This window comes from Lactuca virosa, chromosome 1 (assembly GCF_052849685.1).
Source record: "Lactuca virosa cultivar CGN04683 chromosome 1, Lactuca_virosa_CGN04683_v6, whole genome shotgun sequence".
Lineage (NCBI taxonomy): Eukaryota > Viridiplantae > Streptophyta > Magnoliopsida > Asterales > Asteraceae > Lactuca > Lactuca virosa.
The window spans coordinates 14,679,521-14,695,484 of record NC_136426.1 but is presented as its reverse complement, the minus strand read 5'-3'; the positions used below and the strand labels follow the sequence as shown (position 1 = coordinate 14,695,484).

The 15,964-nt window shown below is 36.3% G+C and overlaps 1 protein-coding gene, 1 long non-coding RNA gene and 1 pseudogene across 2 annotated transcripts; 2 read left to right on the top strand and 1 right to left on the bottom strand.

Moving 5' to 3' along the window:
- Positions 1 to 1,625: 1,625 nt before the first annotated feature.
- On the bottom strand, positions 1,626 to 15,747 carry LOC145133031 (uncharacterized). Its single transcript, XR_013718362.1, has 3 exons — positions 15,445 to 15,747; positions 14,751 to 14,907; positions 1,626 to 1,846 (listed from the first exon to the last, which is right to left on the bottom strand). It is a non-coding gene; the product is annotated as an uncharacterized LOC145133031 (long non-coding RNA).
- LOC145133015 (tetrahydroberberine oxidase pseudogene) lies at positions 2,271 to 4,248 on the top strand (annotated as a pseudogene).
- LOC145133024 (agamous-like MADS-box protein AGL29) lies at positions 13,705 to 14,336 on the top strand. Its single transcript, XM_079067969.1, has one exon. The coding sequence runs from the start codon at positions 13,720 to 13,722 to the stop codon at positions 14,317 to 14,319; it is 600 nt and encodes a 199-aa protein (XP_078924095.1). The 5' UTR covers positions 13,705 to 13,719; the 3' UTR covers positions 14,320 to 14,336.
- Positions 15,748 to 15,964: the final 217 nt, after the last annotated feature.

Below are 15,964 nucleotides of genomic sequence, written 5' to 3'. Positions count from 1 at the left end.
TATAGCTAATGTTTTGTTTTTTATCATTTCAAGCTTTAACACTACATAACATTTAACAGGATTAAGTAATTAACTGTATTAATTATCATTTCAGGATTTAACGCTAAATTTTTTCAAATAAATCATACTAATTTTCTAAAAAGTATAACGTGAAGAAAAGTAAAAGAAAACATTACACATTTGATTCACATTAAAACGATCAAAAAAATATATGAACATGAGGTGATTTTTGTTATGCTTGAAAAGATGAAGTTAAATATACAAAAGCTCATTACAAGTAATTAAATTTTGAATCTCAAAAATGACCATAAACATTTAAAAAATTTGTTTGCATAATTCAAATATCATGTTGGTTTTTGTGAAACCTACTAAAATTATAAAATGATTGAAATGATGATAACATATATAGTCATAGTAACCCTTTATATATATATATATATATATATATATATATATATATATATATATATATATATATATATATATATATATATATATATATAACTTGATATATGTTAAAATCATTTGTTGTGGAGTCCATATTTTGAAAAAAAAACATCTATTTTATTATACAAGTGATAAATTCGATTTTTCCTAATGGAATTGATTATTTTTTTAATAAATGAAATATTCTTACCCATTTAATATACGTGTTTTGTTGTAGACTTATAATAATGATTTATGATTAGCTTTATTTTGTTGATAGACACATTATAAATATATTTTATTAAGAAATGATATTTGTTGCATTGTGTGATCTTTAAAAGAAGGAAAAGGAAATGAATGAAATGATAAATTATATTGAACTCGGCCTTAAACGAAACCGTGCAACATATTGAAGGATAATTAATCGTCGAAAAGAAAAACAATATACTGTCTACGTATTCGTCATCTATTGTATACAGGTTTCTAATTTGATCTATAATTTAATGTCAATTCTTTTTAAATGTAACAAATTAGTTTTTAATTTGTTGATTGAAAGCTCAATTATAAAACCACAAATGAAAGTTACTGATTTGAATCAAACTAACATTTCAAAATAAAATAAAATAAAACTTGAAATTATTTAGTACACAAATTTATTGAAGTTCAAACGAAGCAGTTCATGTATTCAGTGTTATATCCTTAGAATTTCATGCATATATACTTGTAATTTATATATTTTAATAATAATAATAGTTATGTTAATGCTGTGTATGTTTTCACTTAATATGTGAAATCGAAGTCATACATAGTTAAGAAAAAATAGAAATTGCATTATCTATTTTGAAAATGATTTGTTTAGTTCGGACGCAATTTTTTTTAGGTTATTATGCTCACCTATACCGCAAATAGGGACATGTTATGCTAAAAGAAATTAATCATTGAAAATAAACCATTTTCTAAAAAGAATATATATGATTACTGAAAGTAAAACTAACCGTAGAAAAATATTATTTCTGAAAAAATCCTACCAAAACAACATAATCGTCGTTGGAAACTAATGGACAAAAGAAACTATTTCTGCCGCTGCATCGCGCGGGTACACTACTAGTATATATATATATATATATATATATATATATATATATATATATATAACTGCTCCCATGTCAATCAGTCCATTTCAAAGAGTGCCAACCAAATTAAAGAGAGCCATTCCTATTTCATTCACCTATTTAAAGCCCCACATTCAGTCACCTCTCCGCTCTTAACTGAGTTATTCTATATAAATATGGTTCAAACTCACCAAAAGATGAACACGTCTCTTCTAAATTCTGTCTTCCTCTTTGTTCTAACTCTTTCCTTTTATGTTTCCTGGGTTGCCTTATCTTCCACTCTTGAGTAGTTGAGGTTACATCAGGTTCTGTAGATTTTAAACAAATGAGTATATGCATAAATTATTATAAAGAAATAAAATAAAAACTGAAAATAGAAATTATATAAATATAAGTATAATGATAGTTAAAGGGCTGCAAATGTAAACTCTATGTGTATAAGGTTATTGGGTGTGGGCAACGGTGTTTCATGTTATTACATGAAGTGGGGGTGGTGTTCCCCATGTTATTAAATGTTATAACATGGTGTTAAGATGAGAGATATAGAGAGAAAAAGAGGAAAAAATTATTTGCTTTGGTGTTATCTCCCGTTTTAGGTGTTTTTAGATAATAATGTGAGTGGACGTTGCCTAGTCCTAGTAGTCTAAAGTTGATTTCAAGTTATACACAAAATAAGCATAACCACAAACATGTATATAAGGTTGGTGAGGAGGTAGGGCGTGCCACAACCCCACATTTGTGCAAACTAAAGTTCTGCAGTCACCCACTTTCACTCCATATAACTATGGGAACGAAGGACCATAAAATCAAACTCATTGATTAAAACATGATGGCGTCTCTTCTAAATTCATCTGTCTTTCTCTTCATTCTAAGTCTCTACTTCTCTGTTTCCCGGGCTACCTTATCTTCCATTCTTGAAGTTACACCAGGTTCTGAAGATTTCATCAGCTGCATAGAATCCAACTCCAACAATTTCACTTCTGACTCTCAACTCATTTTCACCCCTGTCAATGCTTCTTTCCTACCCATTTGGCAAGTTGCAGTCCAAAACACTAGGTTCCTTAAACCTTCCACTCCAAAACCATCGGTCATTGTGACACCTATGAATGAAACACTCATCCAAACAGCTCTCTATTGTGCCAAGAAACATGGCTACGAGATCAGGATCAGGAGTGGTGGTCATGACTTTGAGGCCCTCTCGTACACAGCTGATGTGCCGTTTGTTATGATTGATTTCACCAACATGAGGTCTATAGATGTGGATGTAGCAAACAGCACCGTGTGGGTCCAGGCAGGCGCTACGCTTGGTGAACTCTATTACGCTATTTCTCAGAAAACCAACACCTTGTATTTCCCTGGAGGTGTTTGCCCCACTGTGGGTGTTGGCGGGTACATAGGCGGTGGTGGCTATGGAAACCTATTGAGGAAATACGGTCTTGCTGCTGATAATGCTTTGGATGTTCGCTTCATGGATGTAAATGGAAACATTCTCAACAGGAAGATGATGGGTGAAGATTTGTTTTGGGCGATTCGAGGAGGTGGTGCTTCCAGTTTTGGAATTGTTCTTGCATGGAAACTGAGGTTGGTTCCGGTTCCAGAAAAAGTAACCGTCTTTCTACTGAACAAAACTTTGGAAGAAGGTGTAACTGAAATTTTCTATAAATATCAATACATCGCATCAACTTTTGATAGAAATTTGCACATAAGAACTCAGGTGTTTAGCGAATATATCGGCAACAGTACCATGAAAACCATCCGAATTTTGTTTGAAGGAATCTATCAGGGCCCAAGTGACACATTGCTTCTAGTTTTGGACGAAAATTTTCCGGAGCTCGGTGTCAGAAAAGAGATTTGTGAAGAAATGACTAGTGTCCAGTCGACACTTGTGTTTTGGGGCTTGCCAAGCTCCACCCCGATCGAGATTCTCACGAACCGATCCGCCATAACCAAGCTGAACTTCAAAGGTAAATCAGACTATGTCCGAACACCAATCCCCATAACAGGGCTTAGAAAGATCTGGAGTAAAGTTATGGAAAACGACGAATCAGGGCTTTTGATGATAAATCCTTTTGGCGGACGGATGAATGATTACTCAGAGACAGCAATTCCATATCCTCATAGAGTTGGAGTGCTGTTACAGGTCTTCAAGTCTGTATATTTTGACGGTCAAACGTCAGACACAACCCCTACATCGCTCTCAAGGTTAGCTTGGCTGCAAAGCTTGGAAGAGTTATTGACCCCTTATGTGTCAAAACACCCGAGAGAGGCCTATTTCAACTACAATGATCTTGAGTTGGGTGTTGGAAATGCTAATTATGAGGAAGCAAGTGTTTGGGGGGAGAGGTACTGGAAGAGGGACAATTTCAAGAAGTTAATTCGAATCAAGGCCAAAGTTGATCCACATAATTTCTTTAGGCACCCACAAAGTATCCCGGTTTTCTCATCACCTCTCTCAAGTTTCAAATAAGTAAAGCTCTTCTATTAAAGAAAGATCCAAAGTATCGATTTCGGTTTTGGTTTTCTCTTGAATAAACTATCAACAAGTCTTTTGTCATTATCTTTCTTTTTCTACCTTATGTTTGAGATAAATCAATAAACCTACAGTAAACAAAAAAAATGGTTCCTGTGTTTCCCAATTTTCTTTGGTTTAGAGGTTTAGGTCCCTTGATAAAAAAAAATAATAAATAAATAATAAATAAATAAATAAATATAGCGGATTTCATTATGTTTTTGGTTTCAGGTTCATGTTTTAATGGAAATTAATATTTTGATCATTAACTACACTTATTATAGCCATTTCATTTCATTTAACTTTTTTTGTTATTATTAAATTGCAAAGGGCCAACCCCACCCCTCTTACCTTCACGTTCCTCGGCCACCCTTCCCCTCCAACCTTCTAACTTCTTCGACAACTCCCTCCCCCTCTCACTATTCTTTCTCCGGTACATGACTCCTTTCCACTTTCTTCCAATGTCCAACCATACTTTCTTCCAATGTTGCAAAACTCGTTAGGCGTTCCCAGGGCGGCCGACTAGCGTCTGGCAAGTATTCGGTCTGGGCGGGGAGTACTTGGGGAGTATTCGGATTGGATAAATTATATAAAATTAATTTTAAAAAAATTATATATATAACAAATATAACAAGTTTATTAAAAATTATAACAAATAGATTAATATTACTAACAATTATAGATTTTTTTTCTAAAAAAAAAAGTCAAAATTTCCGAGTTTTTTCCGATTTTAACCGAATTCGACTGATTTTGACCGGGTTTGACCGATTCTGAGTTTTTTGACCGATTCCTAATTAGACATCTCGGCCCCTACCCGATTTTGATTAATCGGACGAGTAATCGGCCACCTATGCCGACTTTTGCAATACTGCTTTCCTCATCTGGGTTTGTTGGTGAAATAGTAGCATTTTTACATATCAAACTGATTTAGATTGATAACCTACAAATGGCCTATAAACAGTTTTCAAAATTCAAACTAATTTAGATCTTCATCGGCTCTTGAGGTACATACCATCACCGGCTGCCGGGATAACTTCTACAAAGAACCAGTAGTATTCTCTCCTCATTATCATAGTATTCTCTCCTCATTATCATTGAACTTCTAGTTAAAAAATGTGTCCACTTAATCTACTATTTGCATCCTAGTTTTGGAAATCCATGCTTTTTCATTGGTCATCGTTGGAAATCAGCCCTTCCTTTAAACCCACTTCCAAGCCCACAACTATCGACTCTCATGTATTGCTCAACCTTATTTGGGTTTTCTCTATGTTTATATTTACTTGCAAATGGAAACTAATTACATCTATTAAAAAATGAGAAATTAAATTGCCTCCTACCTTTTATACCTATAAATATTTCTACTCACCAACACTATCATTTTTTCACCTTTCAATTTAACTTTATTTGATATATTCCTAATATACTTTTAATGAGATAGTTAAGTAAATATAGAATTGTGACACATGTAATAATTTTAATGGGTAGGATAGTTACCAGAAACGCGGTACGGTACAGGGAACGAGGTACGGTACAGTATGGGGATCGCGACATATAGTGTATCGGATACGGGAGGGGTAGACTCATTTCGGTACGGACCGGTACGGTGTACCTTGTTGGCCGATTCAAGATACACAATTTGTAGTGGAAAAGTAGAAATAGGAAATTTAAGTGGAGAAATTGAAGACAGAAAGATGAAATCGGAAGTGAATTAGATTTTGGATGTCTGATAGAAGGTGTATATATAATAATCTCAAATACGACCAATTTACAATGTGAAATTATGATTAGGAATTCAAACAATCGATCCATCGTACCTAACGATACAGAGAAATCGAAGAGCGGCTGTAAAACGCAGCCTTCTCTCCCGCCTAAATTCAGTTCAGTCGACGCCCAAATTCCGATCGCAAGGTACAAAATCGAGTACCTGCAGCCCCTTCAACCTAGCCTTGTGCTCTGATACCAATTGTTGGAAACCAGCCCTTCCTTTAAATCCACGTGCAAGCCCGCAACTATCGACTCTCATGTATTGCTCAACCTTATTTGGGTTTTCTCTGTGTTTATATTTACTTGCAAATGGAAACTGATTACATCTAACTAAAAAACATCCTACACTATAGAATAAACGATTCAGCTGCTACACCACTACCATTATGCCACGTACTATAAACAAAAGAAAGAAAATAAACATGCAACTTGTAAGTGGTCAGCCCAAAGATCTTAGCTTGAGTTGACTTGGGTCAGCCCAACTGTTTTGGGTTAAATGACCCAGTTAATAGCCCAATGTTTATAGGCCCATGTATGTTTGCTTATATGCTGATTTCAGCTGTAAAGAGTGTTGTACGTAAGTTTTGTAATAGGGGCAAAAGAGTGAGGTAAATTACTCCTTAACCTAATACAAAAGTCTTCTCTCTTCTGTGGATGTAAGCAAATTTTGCTGAACCACGTTAAATCTGTTGTTCTTTATTTCTCTATTTTACTTTTCTTTATCTTGGTATTGTCATTGCTTGTTCTTGGGTCTAAGGGCAAAACGGGAATACTAAAGCAGAAGGCTTAATTGCTGGCAGATTTTGTAATTTTTCTGCATTGTCTTGCTGGAGCAACAATTGGTATCAGAGCTTAATATCAAATCCGGGTGGTAAAGCTCATATTTGAGGTATTTAGGTGGTATTTTGTGTTCTGCACACAAGGTGTTCGATAAAAGTCCTGAGAGAGGCAGATTTTGAAACAAGCAGGTAAATGGCATCTACAAGCAGAACGGTTAAAGTTGGGAAGTATGAATTAGAGAAGTTCAATGGGAAGAATGATTTTTCTTATTGGAGGATGCAAATGAAAAATCTATTAATCTCACAGAAGTTACACAAGGCTTTGGCGGGTAAGACAAAGAAGCACAAAGATATGTCCGATGAGGATTGGGAGGAGTTAGATCTTGAAGCACGAGCATCGATCATTTTATGCCTTGAAAGGGATGTTGCTTTCTTGGTTGGTAATGAAGAATCGGCAGCTGCGGTGTGGGAAAAGTTAGAGGCAAACTTCATGACGAAAACTCTAACAAACAGGATCTATTTGAAGTCCAAATTGTTTACTTGCAAAATGGATGAAGGTTCTTCAATTCGGGAACACATCAGTAAATTTGATAGGAGTATATCAGATTTAAAAGACATTGATGTGAAGGTAGAAGATGAGGATCAAGCACTTTTACTACTTCTTTCGTTGCCAAAGTCTTATGAGAATCTTGTACAAACATTGATGCTTGTGGGTGATAGTCTTACGATAGATGAGACTAGAACGTCAATTCTAGCGGATGATCTTCGAAAGATTGCAACTGGTGACATGGCTGCTGCTAGTGGTAACAAAGACCAGGCACAAGGATTGTTTGCAAGAGGTAGAAGTAATGAGAGAGGAAAAGGCAAAGGAGGAAAGTCTAGATCTAAATCTAGAACTCTTGCTGAAAGGCGGTGTTTTAAGTGTGGCGAGCTTGGACATTTCAAAGCAAACTGTCCTAACAAGAGAGTAGAATGGAACAAAGAAAAGAACAACAACAACAACAACAACAACAACAACAACAACAACAACAAAGGAAATGCACAAGAGAAGCAAGAAGCTAGTTATGCCTCGGGAAAAGAAAGCAATGATGAGTGTTACTTTGCCACTTCTGATGAAGAAATCTCTGGTAAATGGATTATTGATTCAGGTTGCTCGTACCATATGTGCCCAAATAGGAAGTGGTTTACTAACTATAGGAGCATAGATGGTGGAACCGTGGTAATGGGAAATAACCATTTTTGCAAAACGGTTGGGCTCGGTTCTGTTAGAATCAAAATGCATGATGGAGTGGTTAGAACTTTATTGGATGTGAGACATGTTCCTGAGTTGCGAAAGAATCTCATCTCTAAAGGTGTATTGGACTCCGGTGGGTGTAAGATAGTTACATGGGAATGAGTAAAGAAGGTTGTTCGTGGTTCTTTGGTTGTAATGAAAGGTATTCGTCAAGGAAACCTTTACGTTCTTTCAGGTACGACTGTGACAGATGGTGCAGCAGTTGGAACAAATGGTAGTGGTGGTGACCCATATGAAAGCACTCGGTTATGGCATAGACGGCTTGGGCATATGTCCGAAAAGGGTCTTGATTTGCTTGGTAAAGAAGGTTTGTTGAAGAACTTGAAGAAGCCTTGCATGAATTTTTGTGAGCATTGCGTGTACGGTAAAGCACATCGGGTTCAGTTCAAATCAAGCAAACACAAAAGCAGAGGAATTTTAGACTATGTGCATACAGATGTTTGGGGTCCGGCTTCAGTCACTTCCAAGGGAGGTTCCAGATATTTTGTCACTTTTGTGGATGATCATTCTAGGTATGTTTGGATTTACTTTCTGAAACACAAGAATGAGGTATTTGACACGTTTAAGAAGCGGAAAACAATGGTTAAGAACAGAACAGGCAAGAAATTGAAGACACTTCGATCTGATAATGGTACAGAGTATACAGAAGGTGCCTTCAAGAAATTTTGTGATCATGAAGGAATTGCTAGACATTGGACGGTCAGAAAAACACCACAGCAGAATGGAGTCGCAGAGAGGCTGAATCGTACATTGCGAGAGAGATCAATGTGTATGCGATCATATGCTGGTTTGGGCAGAGTCAGTTGCTACAGCTTGCTACATTATCAATCGGTCTCCTCATGCATCTCTAGATGGAAATGTACCCTATAGGGTATGGTCATGGGAACATGCAGATTATGAGAAACTCAAAATCTTCGGGTGCACAGCCTATTATCATGTTAGTGAGGGAAAGCTTGAAGCAAGAGCCAAGAAGGCAATTTTCTTGGGATATGCATCAGGTGTGAAAGGCTATCGTCTTTGGTGTTTGGAAGATTCCAAGTTTATAATCAGCAGAGATGTTACTTTTGATGAGAACTCCAATGTAGCTTCTTCAAAAGCTACGGTCCCAAATGGTGATGACATTGAGACGGTCAAGTCTCAAGTAGTTAATATAGAACCTAAAAGCCAACAAGGTTCTAGTCGTGTTCACGAGGAAGATCATGGTGGTATTCACGATGATATTGAACATGAGACGGTTCAGCAAGAAAATGTACACGAACCAGAGGAACAAGAGCTCGGGGACAATTCGGTTTCTACTAGGCCGAGGCGAGCATATAAGAAAGTTCAAAAGTTGGGGTCTGATCAACCCTTGAAACACTACGGACATGCAAGTTTGGTTGAGTATGCACTCTCGATGGAGGAAGATGAGCCGGTCTCCTTCAAGGAAGCTATTCAGAATGGCAATAATGAGAGTTGGTTGGCTGCTATGGAAGAAGAGATGGAGTCTCTTCGAAAGAACCAAACTTGGGAGGTGGTCCCATTACCCGTAGGAAAGAAAGCTATTGGTTGTAAGTGGGTGTACAAGAAAAAGGAGGATTCTTCAGAACTCGGTGGTACAAGGTACAAGGCAAGAGTAGTAGCAAAGGGGTTTGCACAAAGAGAGGGAGTAGACTACAATGAGATATTTTCTCCGGTAGTGAAACACACTTCTATCCGAGTATTGTTGAGTATTGTTGCTCATCGTGATTTGGAGCTGGAACAACTCGATGTAAAAACCGCTTTCTTGCACGGAGAATTGGATGAGGAAATCTATATGCATCAACCTGATGGATTCAAGGTTGTTGATAAGAAAAGTCAGGTATGTCGCTTGAGGAAATCACTATATGGATTGAAGCAATCTCCTCGACAGTGGTACAAGCGGTTTGACTCTTTCATGTTGAAGCATGGGTTCTCCAGAAGTCTGTATGACTGTTGTGTTTACATGCGGAAGCTTCATGGAGGTGATTATATTTATCTTCTTTTGTATGTGGATGACATGCTTATTGCTTCGAAGAGCAAGGTGGAGATAGATAGGCTGAAATCTCAACTTGGTAAAGAGTTTGAGATGAAAGACATGGGAATTGCCAAGAAAATATTGGGTATGGAGATTAGAAGAGAGAGGACGAAACATCGATTGTTCTTGAGCCAAAAAGGCTACATTGAGCGGGTCATTGCGAGGTTCGGGATGCAAGATGCCAAGCCAGTCGTGACTCCATTGGCTCCACATTTTAAGCTCTCTAGTAGACAATCTCCTTCTACAGCAGAAGATAAGACGTACATGGGGTGTGTGCCTTATGCCAGTGCAGTCGGCAATCTGATGTATGCCATGGTGTGTACACGTCCAGATATTTCACAGGCGGTCAGTGTGGTCAGCAGGTTCATGGCGAACCCAAGGAAGGCACATTGGGAAGCTGTGAAATGGGTCTTGTGATATTTGAAAGGAACCACTGATATTGGTTTATGCTTTGGTGGAAATACATGTCGAATTACTGGATTTGTGGATTCAGACCATGCTGGTGATCTGGATAGATGTCGATCTACTACTGGTTATGTGTTCAAAATACATGGTGCTCCAGTTAGTTGGCGATCGATGCTACAAGCAACAGTAGCGCTTTCTACTACAGAAGCTGAGTATATGGCTATAACAGAAGGTGTAAAGGAAGCCCTGTGGTTGTGGGGTTTTTTAGATGATTTGGGGTTTGAGCAAGATTGTGTAGACTTGTGGTGTGATAGTCAAAGTGCAATTCACTTAGCTAAGAATCAAGTTTATCATGCTCGTACCAAACATATAAATGTCAAATATCATTTTGTGCGGGATGTCATAGAAGATGGTGATATTTCTCTTATGAAGGTGCACACTGATGAGAACCCAGCTGACATGTTAACCAAGGTAGTACCAGGTGGCAAGTTTAAGCATTGCTTGAACTTGCTTAATATTAATCAGTGTTGATTGCCCTTGAGGGCAAAAACATTGCGGGGCGGTGTCAGGGTGAGGTGGAGTTTTCACCCGGTGAAGTGAACTACGGTGGCTTGATCCCAGATGTGGGTACGTAGGCAACCATGGTCAAATGGTGCAGCCGGATTGAGTTCTTCATATCAGGGTGTGCAATTTCTTCTTTGGTGTATCGTCCAAAATTTGAGGTCTATCAAATGTTGTTCGAGGTAGAGAATTGTAAGTGGTCAACCCAAAGATCTTAGCTTGAGTTGACTTGGGTCAGCCCAACTGTTTTGGGTTAAATGACCCAGTTAATAGCCCAATGTTTGTAGGCCCATGTATGTTTGCTTATATGCTGATTTCAGCTGTAAAGAGTGTTGTACGTAAGTTTTGTAATAGGGGCAAAAGAGTGAGGTAAATTACTCCTTAACCTAATACAAAAGTCTTCTCTCTTCTGTGGATGTAAGCAAATTTTGCTGAACCACGTTAAATCTGTTGTTCTTTATTTCTCTATTTTACTTTTCTTTATCTTGGTATTGTCATTGCTTGTTCTTGGGTCTAAGGGCAAAACGGGAATACTAAAGCAGAAGGCTTAATTGCTGGCAGATTTTGTAATTTTTCTGCATTGTCTTGCTGGAGCAACACAACTATTTCCTCCTTATTATCCATAATACTCGGTCAATCACAAGACTTGGTAACACCCACTTTCTGAATACTTCGTCTGGCATAAACTATTCAACTGTGATCCACTCCATGACTGGTGACCCGTGGATTACCCACTGACCCGCAACTCATCCTTGACACATAACCCATCAAGATTACCTTGTCCGAGTGCTAATGTGGCTTATTCAAGGAAGCCAGTAAGCTCACTACACAGTGTGGCATACAGCTGGAAATCACTTTCTTCTCCATCAGTGGAAAGCCTCTCTCTTTTGGCAGCCTGAGCATTTGTTATGTCATAAGCAAATTTCTCAACTCAAAACAAATTGATCAACCATCAAATCATTTCATCAAAATCTGTTTCGATTCTTACCAGTAATCCAACCATCAAGTGTTTTCAAGAATTTAATGAAGTGTATGAACAATTGGTAAATGAGAAGAAGCAAGTACAAATGATCCAAGAAAGTATAAAACCATCGTTTGGTGGGAAAAACATATGAGGAATATATAGGCAGCCTTGACATATGTAAGCTAATGCAACTAAAACACAAATTGGAAGAGCTGAATGGGGAATTTTGAGGGTAAAGAAGATACAACAAGTAGGTCTTCCTCTTCAAATGATGTGTATGAAGCGGATCTATGTAAAACTGGAGAGCAGAAAGACCTTACTTATTTGATATAATATGCTGTAGGGTTGGTTTGAAAATTGGACAGGTTGTCCTAAGAGACCTTGCTTGGTTTGATAAAGTAACAATAATATCTGGTTGGGGTTGATTTAAAACCTTCAATTGAAATTGTTTCCCCTTTTATGTTTAGCAATTTAAAAAGAAAATTCTAAAACACATATATAATAGATGTTATTTGAAAGAACAAGCGTGTACATGTTATGTGAGAAATACTTGGAATTATAGGCTTCAACAACTGTAGACATATGGATGCAAACAGTCATGTAAAGGTAAGTTACAGAAAAGCTTTGATATGATTTAAAGATCTGCTACTTGAACATGCAAGCATTGATCGAAGGAGTTCAGTTACACTTAAATTTGTGAGATCTCACACTGAATGAAAAGAAATGATGTAAATGACATGGTTTGTTGAGGCTTTAAGTTGGTGACAAATAACTTTTTTAGGTATGAAGTGAAGAAACTGTTAAATACATTATCTATTGTGCCAATTTATCTCTAAGAGGTATATCTTCCAATACCATTCACATATTTAAATATAACCATGATTCAGCTTAGTAGAAAAAGGAAATAAATCTTATCAATTTGAAGATAATAATGGTCAGTTTGACTCACATAACAAATGTGGACTCTTTTTTTTTTTTGAAGATGGTATCTCTCGTCTTATTCTAATTTGCAATTATCAACAGCTCATTTACATATCAACAAAAGACATGTTTGTGATGGAATAACAATGACATATGTGAGGACAAACTTATACACTAATTGGCATTGACTATTTAGGTTGCAAATACATCTATAGTCATTGTTGGTTTCTTTTACCAAATTTCTGTATATACATAGACCATTGGCAGTTACATTTTACTATAAAGTAAATATTCTAAAGACTGTTGAGGGTAAAAGTGAAAAGGCTAAACCATATGTACAGAACAAGTGCATTTCCATAAAACATACAAAGTTATGTTGGACATGTATGTTAAGTCTGCCCTCATATTCCACATATGTCTAAAATATGCCCTTATGTCCATAAAAAGTAAAAACCAACTAAAAAAATACAAATTGTTTAAATCGAAAGGGTATAATGAGAGATTTATTGCGTTCCTTATGGTCAACATCAGGTTAATGACTAAAAGACATTTTTTGGCTTGAAATTAAAAATTACAGCCTATATCAATAAGATTTTGTGTTATTGATGCTTGGTTGTCACTAGTTTTGACTCTTTTTTTAATTTTAAATTTTATTAACAACTTTATAAATTACACGTGTAGCGCATGCGATTGCCTTCTCATTAAAATGGCCCCAACCTCTTACAAACAATTAAAAGCGGTCAAACTTAGTAAATATTAATATGTTCATTTATTTACTAAATATCTATAAAAGTTGGAAAAGGGTCAACAAAAATATGAAAATTAACTATAGAGTTTTAAAATCAGCATGCTATAAATACCTTTCATAAATCAAAACCTTTCACAACCATTCTCATACTCTTTCACATTGGCACATTTATTGAAATCTTTCAGATTTTCTAGAGTTGAAAGCATGGCAAGATTACCAAAAGGAGGAAGTGGTCGGAAGAAGATACAGCTGAAAAGAATTGAAAATGAAAAGGAGCGAGCGGTTACCTTGACAAAGCGATATGGCGGATTATTCAAGAAAGCCAATGAGCTCGCGACGCTATGTGGCGTACAGATTGCAATCATCGTCTTCTCCTTAAGTGGAAAGCCTCTCTCTTTTGGAAGCCCCGGTGTTCCTTTCATCATAAACAAATTTCTCAACTTGAATCAACCCGACCAACAACCAGATGACTTCATCGCAAGGTTTAAGAAATCTTACAATGAATCCAGATTGCAGAATCTCAATCAAGAACTCGATGAATTGAATGAGCAATTAGCAAATGAGAAGAAACGGGGACAGATGTTGAAAGAACATTTAAAGGCGACGTTGGGTTGTGAAACGTATGAGGAATATATCGGAAGCCTTGGGATACATGGGCTCATGCAACTAAGATCTAAACTAGATGAAATGAAGCAACACATCGAGCGTAGTGATGATGAAATAATTGGGGCTTCATCCTCAAATGATGAGGCTGAGGTGGATCTATCTAAGATTGGAGCGCCTGAAGATTACTTGAAACTGTAATTGAAATTCAAAATTATGTTCTGGTTATGATGTTATAATAAAAAATTAAAAGGATATGAAAATGATCAAGGTTTCAAGTCAAGAGTTCTATAAATTTGTTTTTCAACATTTTGGATTTCGCTGTAATTTTCCAAAGGGGATAGCCATATGCCGTCACTAGCATAATCTAATAATCCTATGTTGGATTCGAATTTATAAGCAATCTTCTCAAAATTAACTACCAAATTCTTCATCCTTGATCCCACATGTGTTCTTTGTCGCCTACTTACAACTATTTATTACTAATCATGGATTCTTACATAGAACTCATATTTCTCTTATCCAAGTGAAATCAATCTATCATCTACCAATTTTCTTCACATAATGATATACAATAATATGTTCAACTCTTACAAAATTAATAAAATACAGCAAGGAGAATTCGAGATTACCTCTGAAATCCCTCAGAAATTTTGCTTGATCTCCTTAATACCACTGATTAAAAGTTATTTCAAATTCCGTTGTGAAATTTCAGCAGAAGCTTTCTTCAGATTCTCATTTCTCTCTCAGTAGATCTCTATAATATTTTACTTTTGTTTCCATTGGCCCCTACACATACAAGTCAGATCCAAGATCAAAACTTTAAACTTGATATGATTCAGATAAAGATTTAACAATACAATGATATAAGTCCTAACAAATACAATGATTGTAAATACGGAGGTGTTACATTAAGATATTATATCAACCACTCATCTGGTGGAAACCCTAAATTGGTTGAGGAAACCATGATAAAAACCTCTAAAACAATTATTCTACAACACAATGGGCATACAATTTCTTCTGTTTCTAAATCAAGAGATAACACATGCTCATCACACAACTGTTCAAAAAGTTATCTTCTGCACTGTTATTCATGGACCCCAACCTAACTCAACATCTAAAACATGATTTAAGGAAACATCATTATCTGATAAAGCAATCATTTAGTTCATCATTTTCTTGAACACTATAAGAAGGGTCATCATCATCACTCTCAGACAAGAATTTAAACTTTTTGGAACACGTAGCCATCTCTTCTTTCTGTTTGAACAATGACGGAAAACAGCTTCAGAAAATAATGAAACAAGGTGCAGGGTAACATACAGAGATCGAATTTTGAGGTTGTATGCTTCGATACCACCAAAACGTCTGATTCTATGTCTGAAAACTCCAGAACTCGATTCTATGTTCGAATGTTTGTGTGATCCTATGTTCCTATTCTATACTTGATTCAGCCAATTAAAACTTCCAATATTCGATTATGTTTTGATTCCAGCGGTTCTTCGGAATCAAGGTTTACGCGACTGTTCGATCGATTTTTAGCGGCTCTTCCATGTTCCAAAACCCCAGCCGATGATTGTAACGAGTGATACCCACCGCACCACAACACAAACCCAAACATCATTTTTTTTCCAATGAAAACTAAAATAAAATTATTAGATTTTCATTAAGAAAAATATTACATTGCTTAAAATTTAAGGAAAAAAAAAATAAACGAACACTAGAAAATAAATTTACATATTTTTATATCTTCTTTGATCGTTTGGTTTCACTGCAAAAAGATCTTTACATCCTATTTTTGAGTTTATTTAAAAAGTGGAATGGAATGGTTTGGAGGTTAATG